The sequence below is a fragment of the Gossypium arboreum genome, chromosome 9 (assembly GCF_025698485.1).
Source record: "Gossypium arboreum isolate Shixiya-1 chromosome 9, ASM2569848v2, whole genome shotgun sequence".
NCBI classification, from domain to species: Eukaryota; Viridiplantae; Streptophyta; class Magnoliopsida; order Malvales; family Malvaceae; genus Gossypium; species Gossypium arboreum.
Genome location: NC_069078.1, coordinates 50,560,749 through 50,576,057, shown reverse-complemented (window position 1 = coordinate 50,576,057; position 15,309 = coordinate 50,560,749). Strand labels below are relative to the sequence as shown.

The window sequence follows — 15,309 nt, the reverse complement described above, 5'->3', positions numbered from 1 at the left end:
TTTCAGACTTTCATCAGCTTTGTCTCCACAATCAAATATGAGATTGAGTACATGTCACATGTTCCATACTTTAGTAAAGTGGGATCTCTCATGTTTTCTATGGTTTGTTCACGTCTAGATTTATCATATGCAGTCAGTGTAGTTAGCAGATACATGGTGAATCCTGGTAAAGAATATTGGAAAGCAGTTCAGTGGATTTTAATATACTTACGAGGTACTACTGATATTTGCTTACAATTTGGAAGAACTAGAGATGGAGTAATTCGGTATGTTGATGCTGATTTTGCTAGAGACCTTGATAGAATAAGATCTCTCACAGGCTATGTCTTTACAATCGGAGGTTGTGCAATCAGTTGGAAAGCCACTTTGCAAACTACAGTCGCTTTGTCTACCACTGAAGTTGAGTACATGGCAATTATTGAAGCTTGTAAAGAAGCTATTTGGCTGAAGGGACTCTTTAGTGAACTCAATGAAAACCTTCAAATCAGTACAATATTTTGTGACAGTCAGAGTGTAACAGCCCGATTTTGGGGCTAGTCGAAATAGTGGTCTCGAGACCATAAATCTAAAGTTAGAGAAATTATTTTATTATTATTTTTGAGTCATAGCTTGTTTATATTAGTACATGAAAATTTTGGTGAGTTAATTTTGACATTTGTGACCCTAATTGCAAAAAAAGACTAAATCGCATATAGTGCAAAAGTTCTATTTTGATAGTTAAAGGTGTTATTTTATTAGAGAAGAAAAATCGGGGGATTTAAAAGGCAATTAAACCCCTATAAATAGATTGGCCGGCCATAGGAGACATATGTGGTCAAAATTTTCAAAATTTGTTGGGTTAGTTGACCAATTTTGATTAAAGTAAAAATAAAATAAAAGAAGGATGATATCATCCCTTACTCATATCTTTTCTCCACCAAAAATTAACCATGGAAGGGGGTTTGAGAGCTTAAAAATTTTTAGCAACTTGAAGCACTCACAAGTAAGTGATTTCTATACCCTTTGTTATTGATTTTTACATTTTTGAGACCCTTGAAGCAGAAGCTTTCAAATGAGGGTACTATCTTGCAAAATGGTTGAAGGTCTAGGATTTTTCCGTGAGAGCATTTAGGGTGTTTTCAGAAATTTTATGGAGGAATATGGGTCTTAGTTAGAGTGATCATGGGTTTGGTGCCGGCTACCAAGGCCCTTAGAAAAATGGGAGGTTTGGGTAAAAATATAGGCGAAAAATGGGCTTGGGCAAAAAAACGAGGCTGTTTAAAAATGGGCAGACCTCGGTAAGAGTTTTTTGGCCGGCCGGCTTACCAATTATATATTAATATATTTTTTATTTTATTTTAATTATTTTAAATTTTTAATATAACTATTTTTTATTATATTGTTAATTTGTGTATTGTTTTAAGAATTGTTTTAGTATTATTTTATTTGTTTTAATATTTATTTTATGTTTTTAAATATATTTGATTTATTATATTTTTAAAATTTTTATTTAATGAAATAAGAAAAAAAAAATTAATATGGTAGGTAAGTGCCTCCTGCTTAGTAATTTTATTTGGTAGAGCTTGGGAAAAATTTTAGGCCCATATTTGGTAGGACAGCTACACAGCCCTAGTATCTGCCTAAAATTTTATTTGGGCCCGGCCCAACCCAGCCCGACCCATGATCACCTCTAGTCTTAGTTGTGTAATAGACAATTTTTGTGAAAGGTGTTACCATGAAAACACCTAAAGGGACTATTTTGCACAAGTTATAAAATAAGTGATAAATGTGTGAAATAGATAGAATTTGGGGTTTCTATAAGAGTAAAAAGAGTTCAACTAAGCTTAACATGTGAAGAAATTCGATAAAAATTAATTTTCGAGCATAGGGGTAAAATGGTCATTTTGCCAAAGTTTAGGGGCAAAACGATCATTTTACTGAAGATGTGAATTTTAATTGCTTAATTTTATTTAGTAATTAAATGAGTGCATTTTGCTATTTTAGATCAAGAATTGCCAAATCCAAACCTAGACTGGGGAAAAGCCAAGCAAATCAACTAAACCGACTAGTCGTGTATGTTTTGTAATCCGAGGTAAGTTGTATGTAAATAATACATCTACATTGTTATTGTATGTATTGAGTTGTATTGAGTTAATATAGCATGAATTGTTTGGTTGTGAAATTGAGAATGTATAATGATAATTGAGAAAGTGGTAACTCCGTTGTAACCTTAGGAAGTAAATCGGATATTCATGCCATAACGTTTGGGTCATTTGTTTGTGAGCTAGTGTAAGACATGTCTGGGACATGCATCGGCCACATTATGAGAGTCAGTCTAAGACCATTTCTGGGACATGGTATCAGTATTGAGACAAAATCTAGTGTAAGACATGTCTGGGACATGCATCGGCCTCAAGACGTAAGTCAGTGTAAGACATGTCTGGGACATGCATCAGCTATAAGATGATAGTCAGTGTAAAACCATGTTTGGGACATTGCATCGGCTTGAGATGTAAGCCAATGTAAGACCATGTCTGGGACATAGCATCGGCACTTTACCCATGTTTGAGGCTTAATGAATATCTAGTAGTGTTCCAAATGTTCAACGGTGAACGTTATGTTCTTAAGCAAATGAGGAAAGCATAACCGTGTTGTAAGTGGTACAGGTACCTAATTGGTATGTATGAGATATGAGCTCATTGAACAATATGTGACTAGTATGGATGGTAATGAGTAAGTTATGCTTATGCCTACTTTGGTATCATGAGCATGTGGATCATTGATAAAATGTTATTGTTGTGTACTTACTTATATGCAACTTACTAAGGTTTTATGCTTATTTCCTTTCCTTTCCATTTCCTTACGGCGCCGTCTAACTAGCTCAAAGATTCCAGAAGTCAGAGATATCAATCACACTATCAACCGAAGTATTTGGTACAGTTGGATTTATATTTTTGAATATGGCATGTATAGGACTTAGACTTTATTATTTTGTTTCTTTAAGAATTGGCCAAATGTGTTGGCTTGGGTTGGAAACCCTTTAATTTGTGTTAAACTTTGAATGATAGTTAATATTCATTTTGAGTTTATGAAAGATGCATTCTTATGGTTGAATAAATGTCTATTATGGCTGATTTTGTTATAGGAGTTATACTTGCATTGTTTCGATATTGGTTGGTATTTGTATGGAACTATATATGTAAGGGTGGCAATGAGGCTTGGTAAATAGCCTATACTGTCCACACGGGTAGGCACACAGGCTTGTGTCTAGGCCGTGTGTGACACACGGTCTACCCCATGGGCGTGTGGTCCGGCCGTGTGTCCCCTGCACGTAAAAATTTCAAGTCAGTATGCATGGTAATAAACACATGGGTAAAGACATGGCCATGTGTCTCAGCCGTGTGGAGATCACGTCCCAGTACACGAGCATGTGCCTTAGCCGTGTAACATTATGAGCATGCTGACATCAGAAACAGAATGTCCATGTTTTTACACACGGGCTAGGACACGGGTGTGTCGTGGCCATGTAAGGGGCACAGGCCATTGATACTGGAGTGTGTCTAGCCGTGTGAAAACCCTTGTAGGTGTGAATTAGAATTAACTCTACATGGGTGTGGGACACTGGCATGTCCTAGGGTGCTTAGGCCGTGTAAGTCATACGGGTCATCAGCATGACCATGTCGAAATGGTCACACGGGCATGCTACTCTTCCACACGGGCGTGTGCCCTATTTTAAAGGAAAATTTCTTAAGGTTGGTTTAAGGACCCGAAATGGTTCCGAATAGTTTTCAATGATCGATTTGAGGCTCATATGCCCATAAGAAGAAATTTAAAGTAGAAATTGAAAAATTTTTAATTTAGACCGAGTCTCGGTGACTTGAGATTGTTTGTACACATGAGATCAAGTATAGGTAATGCCTCATACCCTGCCCCGACATGGGTTACGGGTATGGGGTGTTACACAGAGTGCAATCTTCCTTACAAAAGATCAAATGTTTCATGAGAGAACAAAATACATTGATGTTCAGTATCATTTTGTTCGTAATATTATTGCCCGTGGATATATTGTTGTGAGCAAAATTAATACTCATGAAAATCCTGCAGATATGATGACTAAGTCACTTCCTATAACCAAGTTTGAGCATTGCTTAGACTTGGTTGGTGTTCATTGTTGAAGTTAAACCCTTAATGGGTTTTATGGAAGATGTGGAGAACTTGTTCGTTGAGAGTTCGCGATGAAGAACTTGTTCATTGAAAATTCGTGTCAAGGTGGAGATTGTTAGAATTAAGTGACCCGAATCCTTATTTAAATAAAATGCAGTGGTAAAATAAAATAAAAGTAAAATCCATATAGAACTACACTTCTTTTATTTTATTTTAGATAAAAACCTTATTAAACTCCATCTATTTTATATTAATTAGAATAAGGTGTTTCAATCTTACTACACTCCTATTAGAATATAGCTTTACAAAGCCTATAAATAGACAAAGTCTATTCCTCTAGCCTATAAATAGACAAATTCTATTCCTCTTGTATTAAAATTCGAATTCGACATGGTGAATTTTCTTCTCCTCTGCCCGTGGCTTTTTTCCCGAAAGGGTTTCCACGTAAAATCTGTGTGTTCTTTATTTTTATTTCTCTTTTCTTTGTGATATATTGTCTTTACCGACGTTCTATTTTTTAACAAAAGGAATGTCGGTTACTTAGTAATTGTACTCATTCTTTCTTTTAATATTTTTCAAGTTCTAATTTTGGTCGTGAATGCAAGATATTCAAAGAGTGACATTTTTAGACTTTAACACAATGTCTTAGAATGTTCAAGATGTTATGATTTTGTATTTCTTAAAAAAGATATTTAGTTTATTTCATTTAATTGCTTAGTGATAGTCTTACATATTCATTAGATTCTACCTCACGAGTATGCGACGTCTATTATACCTCAATTTAGGTGAGACAAATGTGAGATTTTTCACCAAAAAAGAATAAAAAAATTTTAAAAATTCCAACATAAAATTTTAAAAATTTCAACATAAAACACCCCACAATAAGTTCCACGATAAAACAAAGTTTAAAGGAGGGAGGGAAAATCGATTCCCCTAAACCGATTTCAAGGTTTCTTAATAAACTCACTAATCCTAATTTTTTTAGGAAAAAAAATAAAAAAAAATGTAACAAGTGTCAATCACGAATAATAAGTCAAATCAGGTATCGGTCAGTGTCAATCCACTCTACAGGTTAAATCAAATAATATCGGAGGTCAAATCTGTGAAATAAAAACGGTTTGGAACAACCCATTTTCAAGTCCCTTTTTCTTTTAAAGTTTAAAATTTAGCCCTATACTTTAAATAAATTTTAAATGTACTTTTTCGTATTTTAAATAAAAATAAAAAAAATTTAAAATAAGAAGTTACAAAAAAATAAAACTCTTTAAAATTTTAAAATATAAAAATGATTTTAAAAATTAAAAAAATCTAAAATTCAATGTTATCTAAATCGGACTAGACCGACCAATCGAACTAGAAACTAGTTGGTGGAAACTAGTTGGTGTATTGGTACGATGAGAGGTAAAAATTTAGTTGATCCGCAAACTATAGGAACTGATTTTTTTCATAATTTTTATTTTCATAATTTTATTTAAAAGTATAATTTTCAATTTTATTTAAAATATGAAAAAATTATTTTAAACTTTAAAATTTTAGTTAAAGTATAACAATAAAATTTTAAATTTTAAAATAGTATAAAGACCTGAAAATTGAGTTGCTCCATATTGATTTTTTACACAGATTTTACCTCTTACATTATTTTATTAACCTGTATAATAGACTAATATTGATTGATACTTTTGTTAACTGTGCCAAACACCAATTACATTTTATTTTTGTTTTTTCCTAGAAAAATTCCTTTAAGATTAGTGAATTTATTGAAAAACATTGAAATCAATTTTGGGAAAATCGATTTTCCCTCCCTCTTTTAAAATTTGTTCTATTTTGGAACATCTTGTGGAGTATTTTATTTAGGAAATTTTAATTTTGATAAAAACATCTGTTCCCATCCCAAAGATGTAAACGCTAACTTACCCTTGAATTCCCCCTTTTAGTAGAAATTAGATTTTAAAAAGGAAAAGTGCATGCATTGAAGATAAGTTGCAGTAACAAATCCATTTAATTTATACCTAGTTTTTATCTATAAATAATCGTGGCTCCTCCTTACACTCTTCAGTTAATAGACTTCAGTCACTGTCTTTTCTTTCTCTCTCACTATTTTCTTCTACTGCAACAGCTTGTAGAAAATGAGAGTCCAAATGCATTGGTGGGTGGCCCTCATCATTTGCATCCACGGCGCAGCAGCCACTGAGCAGCCGGAGACGGTGAACTTTGATACGGAAGGGCTAAGCAGAGAGGCGTTTCCAAAGGGGTTTCTGTTCGGAACAGCAGCATCGGCTTTTCAAGTTGAAGGCATGACTCATGGTGATGGTCGTGGCCCCAGCATTTGGGACGTCTTCATCAAAACTCCCGGTATTTTACGTGCGCTTTTTACTATGTATCTATTTACATACTCAAATCAACTGAATTTATAATGTAAATTACGTATGGTTTTGTTTAAATTTATTTATTTAAATTAATTATTAAGAGGTTTAGACTTTTTGTCAATATTTTCTAAAGATATATCAGAAATTAACTTAGTCTCTTTAATAATTTTCAAATCTAGAGCTTAACTTGAAATTTGTGTAGACATTTAGGAAGCCTAGAAATTAACTTGAAAAAAAGAATATCCTAATGAAAAGAAATTTGATAATTATTGATGAGTTTGTACTCGTAAAAACCAGGGATTGTTGCTAATAATGGCACGGCTGATGTGACCGTGGACCAATACCATCGCTACAAGGTACTTCGTTAAACATTTTTACCTACCTACACCTTCACCCGGAGGAAATAATTTACTTGAAAACTTTATATTATATGCACAAACATTGAAAGCTAAATGCTTTTGGTTACTATTTTTTAATTCCATCTTTAAACGGTTCTACCAGGAAAACATTTGTTGAGTTGTAATGTGAAATGTGAATATTTGTTAACAGGAAGATGTGGATCTTATGTCAAAACTGAATTTTGATGCATATAGATTCTCCATCTCGTGGACCAGAATTTTCCCAGGTGTTTTAATTCATCCGCCTATATATATATATGATAATGGTAAAAGTATCATAAAGGTCTTTGTACTAAGAGTCGAATTATATTTTAATCTTTTAACTCAAAAAAGAGCAATTTAGTCCTTGTATGTTAGATCAGAAAGTAAATTGGTCTTTCTGTTAAAAATTTCATCCATTTCTACTATTAAATGTCGATTCATGTACATCAATATGAGATACACATGGCACGCCGAGCATCACTGCCTTGTTGTTCTGTTAGTCATTCCAATTTTTAATAGTATAAATAGATGAAATTTTTAACAAAAATAATAAATATACTCTTTGATATAACATACAAGGACTAATTTATATATTTTTTAAGTAAAGGGGATAAAATGTAATTTGACTACTAATATAGGGCCTTTATGATACTTTTACCATATAATAACATAAGTTTTCATGACAGGGAATAAATTTAATTTTTCATCATTTTGTTTGTACTTAGATGGGACTGGGAAGGTAAACTGGAAGGGAGTTGAATACTACAACAACTTAATCAACTACTTGCTAAAAAGAGGTAATTTTGGTTTAGTATTGAATCAATATAAAGACATACCTAATAATCATTATAAATATCTAATATATTTGGACTTACTTTGCAGGCATCACTCCTTATGTCAATCTTAATCACTATGATTTTCCTGAAGCACTTGAGAAGAAATACATGGGGTGGTTGAGTTACCAATCAGTGTATGAGCCATCATGTCATACATTTAATTATATTCTCATTTTAAATATTTTTTAATTTATTAATATTTCTGAATTTAATATTTAACATCATTCATTTTTCTTTATTCCTGTATATTTTATGGAGTTTTTCATTTTGCTCGGTAGTGGAACTAGGATTTCTGGGATTTGCAGTTTTAAGCTATTACATATTAACCTAATTATATGACTAAAATTTTGATAAATACTTTATGATTTTCAGGAAAGATTTTGCTTATTTTGCGGACTTTTGTTTCAAGACCTATGGAGACAGGGTGAAGCAGTGGACGACATTCAATGAACCCAGAGTAGTTGCTGCACTCGGCTATGATAATGGCTTCTTTGCTCCTGGAAGATGCTCCAAACCATATGGAAACTGTACGGCGGGCAATTCCGGAACCGAGCCTTACATCGTAACACATCATTTGATTTTAGCCCATGCAGCTGCGGCACAGATATACCGCGAAGAGCACCAAGTAAGAGCCATTGTTTTGCTAATAAGATAGGATGAATGATTTAGTATCTCTGCTTTGAACCGTTAGAGCACATCGAATGCTTAATCTTGACTGACAAATGCATGCATTGTCAGCAAAAACAAAAGGGAAGGATTGGAATTCTCTTGGATTTTGTTTGGTACGAACCTCTTACTAGATCAAAAGCTGACAGATATGCGGCTCAAAGAGCAATAGACTTTCATGTTGGATGGTAAGGGTCTAAATAGAAAGATATACATAGTTAGCTCAAAGAGCAATAAGTGTGACCATGTCCCTTCATTCTTGACATGGAAGAACCTAAACTTGTAATCTCATATATCATTGCACTAAAGAGCAATAAAAAAGCACAAAAGAAAATTACAGATTTCAGATCATTGCTATATATTTGAATGAATCTGTAATATCCTGCCTTTTGCAATTGTTCAGGTTTATCCATCCCCTTGTATATGGAGAGTATCCAAGAACAATGCAAGTGATCGTGGGCAACAGGCTACCCAAGTTCTCAAAAGAAGAGGTGAAGATGGTGAAAGGATCATTTGACTTTGTGGGCATTAACCAGTACACTACTTACTATATATATGACCCACATCAGTCTAAACCAAAAGTTCCAGGCTATCAGCAAGATTGGAATGCTGGATTTGCTTGTAAGACACTCGGCTTGTTGTTTGGAAATGCGATTAGTTGTATCCTAATGCATATGCTCTAAGGCTTGAACTGTTGTTTTTGTCATCTGTGCAGATGCAAAAAGAGGAGTGGCAATTGGTCCAAGAGTAAGTCTAGGAGAAATCACATTGGGGTTATTGGCTCCAGCAGAATAGGTGTTGAATTCATTTGATATGATTATCTTATTGCTTGCAGGCATATTCTCCTTGGCTCTACAATGTACCTTGGGGATTGTACAAATGTTTGATGTATATAAAGGAAAAGTATGGAAATCCAACAGTACTTTTGTCTGAGAATGGTATGATTTAGTTTAACTTAATTAAATTTCATAGTGTACTGTTGATTTGAATCTCATATGGTTAGTGTTTTTTTTTTTTCTTTTTTGGTTCTATAGGCATGGATGACCCAGGGAACGTGACACTTGCCCAAGGATTGCATGACACTACAAGGATGAACTACTACAAGGCTTACCTGACTCAACTGAAAAAGGCTGTCGACAACGGAGCAAACGTTATTGGCTACTTTGCATGGTCATTGCTGGACAATTTTGAATGGAGATTAGGCTACACTTCAAGGTTTGGCATTGTGTACGTTGATTACTCTACCCTCAAGAGGTACCCAAAGATGTCAGCTTACTGGTTCAAACAGATTCTTACTCGGAAAAAACATTAAGCAGGCAGAGTTTATGTCTCAGTCATGTAGAGTAAGTGCTCATGGAAGAAACCAAGTATGGTGAGGCCATTTCTATGCTTTAGTCCTCCCATAGTATGTTTTTTCCTTCCTGGCTTAATCAATAAAAGCATACTAATGCTTCTTAGTTCATCGCTCTAGTAATCTCTAATAAGATATCTGCATAATAAATTGCTCCAACTAGTATAAAGGTTAAACAGTACAGATGTCAATGTGGCATCAGTTGTTTGAATTAAACAGATAGGATGATCACACACGAGCAAAGAAGTTCAAAATAGTGTTCTTAGTCCCTGACCTGTTGCAATTACTGCTCTTCAGCTTGTCATTTTGACCTCTTTTTCTTTCAATGTACACTCTGTTTGGCTTAGAGCTGACACTTTCTTGGGATCCCATATTGATGCACAAGGTCTCACAACATTCTACCTCACTCACCATTAAAATTTGTTCAGCAATGCTAACTATCTGATTAGAGATTTCAAGTTTCCCGGCATCACTTAAACTACTATTGTCAGGAAATGTCAATTGACTATCATCATGAAAAATACATGACATTTCCAACTTCTCATCTTCGCCTTTTGATGAAACTAGTTCAGTCATTTCATCAAATTTTCTCTTCTTGAAAGGGTTATTATTTGGAACCTTCAATGGAGTTTCCTCTAAAACCATATTCTCATTTTTCGGACCAGCTTTTACTGGAAATGCTAATTTTTCCAATCCAGCATCTTTAAAATACTTGCTTTCAGTTGAAACTACAACTTGCTTCATGCTCATTGTACCTGCTACCAGAAAACATACCAGCACAAAACACATAAATAAAAGCTTTCTAATTTCCTGGCTTGGCTGCCATTATGTACAGATATTATACATGCATGAGCTTGACATATAAAATTTGTTATTCAGTAAACGCAACATTTTGCAAGAACAAGCAGATTTTAAGTATACCACTAATATCAACAAATAAACTAAGCCTTGAAAAAAAAGATATTTATCAAAGTGAGATAAATTTTATTTTCACTGTAAATATTTTATGGATATTCCATTTAAAATAAGATGGGAACTCTCAAAATGCAGGTACATCAAGTTTATTCCACTGAAACAAGAAACTTTGTATTATAAAAAGTTAGTATGACATTTATATGAACACATTTCTCTAGCATTAGATGTCAAGTATGTTAAAAGAACTTGCCTGTCTTCCTTTTTTCTCTGGTTTTATGTGAAGAAAATACCACGAAGCAGCTTGCTTGTCTGGAATTATCAGTAGTTTCAACAGAATTTTGAAACTTAGCAGGCTCTATATTATTACAGTCAAAGGCTTCCATTGTAGTGGGGTCTAACTTTCCTTCAGCAATCGCAACTGCCACTGATGGAGGGATTTTTCTGGTACCATTTTTACTTGGTCAAGGGAAAAATTACATGCCATCAACTCGTAGTTTTAGCAATATTTTCAAATTAGGATAATTGAAATTTATGTATTAGATATTAGCAAATAATTTCACCTCTTGGTCGCATCAGTTTCTTTCTCAATTTCCTCTATTTCTTCCACCTACCATGTGTTTACGCTGTTCTCTATTTTCTGCCTCTTTTCCTTCTTTTACTTTTTCTTTGCATTGTAAATTAGAAATAGAAGAAATGAAGAACAAAAAAAGGATACGGTCCCAGGAAATCAAGCCCTTCATCTAGATATTGCAGAAGTTGTTCTGTAAGAGGTTTAATATGTTTCAGCTCCCTGATTTCAGCATCATATCTGCAAAAGAAAATTGAAAGAAAAAAGTTGATAAAATCAAGCCAAGAATCAATGAAGAAATTCTATTTCCAGCCTACAAACATTCTGGCATGCTGAAAAACTGCAAGTGCTTCTTTGAACGATTTGGTGTAATCTTCTGGCATCTGACTGCCCTTCTCAATCTTCAAAACTGATAAAACCTGTAATATATATATATATCAACAAAATACAGACTTTAAATAATAATGACATGACTATATACATCATATAGATTTTCAAAAACAAAATTTCGTATAGCTGCCATTAATGGGAATATCAATTCCAGATCCTGTCATCGGTCGGAACAACAATTTTAACATGATGCAAATGACATGCCGGCTTCATGCTCTAGAGACAAAGAAAAAACATTTCCATTTATTTCTGGGTCACTATTTTTTTCTGCATGAAAGGCCATTAGATTGAGCGATAATTACTTTCTTCCTTATTGGCTAATTTCTCTTGCTTATGCTTCCAAACTAAAGTACATGCACGGACATCCTTTGAAAATAAAAGCTCCCTTTCAATTTGTTTCCGGATTGAAGGTCTTCATACTAGACTAACTCAAGAAATAATAGCATCACCATTATTCAAAAATCTCTATTTAAATGATTGTTAGTGGTTGCACTAAGTAAAATTTCATAGATAATTAGCCATTCCAAATTTTCTGCCCGCACACTTAAGAAGCAAGTTGCAGCTTTCGCCAAAGCTTAGAGATCTTTGAATGCTCAATTAAAGAAACGACCTCATCAAATACAAGATTCAATTTCCACCATGATTTAAATCCTAGAAGCAGCAGTTTATCTTCAAATGTCAAATGCAAACCACATTGAAATACTCAATAGCACAGCAGTTGTTGGTTAGAAGCATGTAGAAATTACTTACACGGTCTAAGTTCCGATACTTGGAAACTAAGGAATGTGCCTTTACAATACCAATTCCAGGAACCGATGGAAGGAAATCACATCCAGCTAGGACACACATACCTGTAAAATGTCATTAGGTAACCTAAATTTGAGTCCAAATGCATTTATTAGAGTCAAACAACGAGAACATATATTTGTTTCAACAAAAATAGTAGATAGATCTTTCTAATTCTACAATACTAGTGGAAAACAACTGATTGTGCATCAAGAAACTGAACCAGTTCAACTAATTAAAAGAGCTCGCCTAACCCAAGATGGGTCTAAGGTTCTTGATTTGTGTTAATTAGATGTTTCTAACCTGATTCTCGTGAAAGTTATATTCTTGACAGCCTAGGCTTTTAAATAACGTGTAAACTTAAAGAGCATAGCTTTGAAGAGTCAAAACAAAGGTTACCTGTAAACAATTCTTTATCAAAATTTCTGAAGGAAGGTTTACTGGATACAGAATCAAAAACTTTTGACAGAACCAGTTCTTCTCCATTGCCATAACGGTCCATTTTAAATGTGACCTGTTAATGGAAAATGTATGAAAACAAAGATAAAGCCAACAACTCAGATAATCAACAAAGTACACAGAAGCCATCAGGAGAGCAGAAGACCTCCATCGGCACACCATATCATAGTTTTGAAGTTCTTACAGCTGGACAACCATATGCTATTAGGTCACTGTCTTCTGTAATCACTGACACTACTCCACCTTTTTCAGCCTCAAGAGTGGCCAAATATGCTAGCTGTGCATCAGCCTCATATGGAGCTACCACAAATTCAACATTCTCTGATTTCAGGATCTGAAAAAGTAACAATGCAAGTTTGGAAAGGATGTAAATGGAACAGGAATGAGAAATATTCTAAACTTTTATGATGAGCAAAAGTCACAGAAAATGATATGAAAATGCAGAGGCTTTGCTAATCTGTATTAAAAATGTTTTACCTGAATCAATTGATTTGCCATGGCTGGAGTGATGCCCACTGCTCTCTACAAGATGGACAAAGAAAGAACAATGAGACCACAAATTTTAACAGCTAATTAATCATCCATAAAGATGCCAGAATTAGTAGAAAACAAAAAATAATGCAAAATCTAAGCAAACAATAATAAAAATATTCGCTTGATGTTAGGAGAAATGACACTCAATATGAAACTTTAAAGTACTAAACTGAAGTGATTGATGAACCATTTAAAATGGCCTGATTATACAGTTCAAACCCAGATCAAAAACAGACAGGCATTAGTCATTCTCACATACAATCCTGGGAGAAGTCTAAATAAGTGAACCGTTATTTGTAGTGGCCAGAATCAGTACTGAAAATTTACTTCATATTTCTCATGCAATCTTGACAGGATCTAAATATTTCTCAGTAAATTTCCAAGAGTAGCATTCAGTACTACAAGGTGCATAAGCAATGGTCCATCCTATAATCTTCAAGGAAAATCTAATAAAACCAAAGTAATTTTTATATAATCTCCATATGCCTTGAGTTTCAAGGAGCTACATTAACACTCTGGCAGTCTAAGCTTCCCTTCTCTTCTGTTACTACAATATTTTCTAATTTTTGGATTGCCAAAACTATAGTGTTATCAGTTACTATTCTCAGTCTATAAATTATTTTCTCTCTTCTTTGCTATATTAACCTTTTGGCACCCTATAAGTTTTAATTCTTTTTTCCAATATTTTGGTATCGATTCCTGGGTGCTTAACAGTGCAAGAATTTTCTCAAGATGAAATTTCAATAGAATCAAAAGAGAAAGGACCAAACATTAGCAATGCACATGCATTATTAAATAAGAGACAAATTAAGAATGCATATGGGCTAATGAGTAGTTCAAAACCTTGGATTAAAGGCACAAGGAAGATAAAATGAAACCTGGAAAAGCTCAGTTGCACCTTGAACATCTCCCTCTTTAAGCTTAGCAATTGCCAGTTCCCGGTTCTCTTTCCTCCTCCTAGAGTCAAAACCATGCTACTATTATGAAATAGCTACATTCTCAGTATAATACAATATTTAGTCTTTAAAGTCATTTAAACAAACCTGTATCTTTCATTTTCAGTGGCAGCCTTGCAGGGAATATTTGCACCATCAAAAACAACAACGGGGGTTATCTTATGATGACGAAGAAGATTGACTCTGTGCATAAAGTAAGCTATGTATCGCAATTTCTTTTCACTGTTTGAATCCAAACAAATCTCCATGCTACATGAATACGCTGCAATTTTTTTTGCAAAAATCAATTCAGCCTATTCATTTCATTTTCACTTACAAATTTTCTTTTAGGAAAAAAAAAAGAAATGAACCAAAAATACCTCCTTTATGCAACCATGAATAAGCATCAATACCCACCTGCAAAACTTGCACAAAAGCATATATTTTGAGAGGAACGAAAAACAGAAGCAAAAGAAAAAAGGAAGTAGCTAAAGAGAATAAAATGAAATACCCGCTTGCCCGCGTATTTCTTGATGTGAACCGGTTCAATGAAAGGTTTCATGAACCTAAGCAGATCTTTGATTCCCATTGCTTACCCACTGTTGCTGGGTCTTTGGGGTAAAAGTTTTTTTTTTTCCCCAACTTTTCAAGGTTTTTTTTTTTCTTTTGTTTTTTGGTTGAACATTTCGTAGGGACATTTCATCTATGATACGAGCGGAGAAAATGGCGGGAACATTAGCAAAATGTCAAAAGTTTGGAGGCAATTCTTTCCTAAACTGACAGGGCTGTCATGGAATATAATTTTACAGGCGACTGAATGTCTGCCACGTTCGCCAAGTCTCCATATAATAAACTTAAGTTGGTGAAAGTATCCACCCGGTCCCTGTATTATCAATAAGAAAAGAAGCAAGTCCTACTAAAAAATATGAAGCAATCAAGTCTCTATTTTTAAAAGGGAAGCAAATAGGTAAATTAATTAA

At 34.0% G+C, this 15,309-nt stretch overlaps 2 protein-coding genes across 3 annotated transcripts; one reads left to right on the top strand and one right to left on the bottom strand.

Moving 5' to 3' along the window:
* The first annotated feature begins 5,913 nt into the window (after nt 1-5,913).
* On the top strand, nt 5,914-9,853 carry LOC108457027 (beta-glucosidase 44-like). 2 transcript variants are annotated; one of them, XM_053019088.1, is made up of 12 exons: nt 5,914-6,041; nt 6,260-6,504; nt 6,807-6,865; nt 7,059-7,134; nt 7,615-7,686; nt 7,772-7,859; nt 8,098-8,350; nt 8,464-8,579; nt 8,795-9,012; nt 9,107-9,138; nt 9,227-9,329; nt 9,426-9,853. In XM_053019088.1, exons 2-12 carry the CDS (start codon nt 6,270-6,272, stop codon nt 9,701-9,703), a joined length of 1,530 nt encoding a protein of 509 aa, XP_052875048.1. In that variant the 5' UTR covers nt 5,914-6,041; nt 6,260-6,269; the 3' UTR covers nt 9,704-9,853. The 2 variants fall into 2 exon arrangements, with proteins under 2 accessions (XP_052875048.1, XP_017611316.1); XM_017755827.2 differs by lacking the exon at nt 5,914-6,041 and having other exon boundaries at nt 6,168-6,495.
* On the bottom strand, nt 9,654-15,063 carry LOC108457026 (exonuclease 1). The gene is made up of 12 exons (XM_017755825.2): nt 14,841-15,063; nt 14,710-14,746; nt 14,438-14,612; nt 14,273-14,351; nt 13,338-13,382; nt 13,045-13,194; nt 12,801-12,915; nt 12,366-12,466; nt 11,547-11,644; nt 11,373-11,465; nt 10,908-11,098; nt 9,654-10,497 (listed from the first exon to the last, which is right to left on the bottom strand). The coding sequence occupies exons 1-12, from the start codon at nt 14,916-14,918 to the stop codon at nt 9,971-9,973; spliced, it is 1,689 nt and encodes a 562-aa protein (XP_017611314.1). The 5' UTR covers nt 14,919-15,063; the 3' UTR covers nt 9,654-9,970.
* Nucleotides 15,064-15,309: the final 246 nt, after the last annotated feature.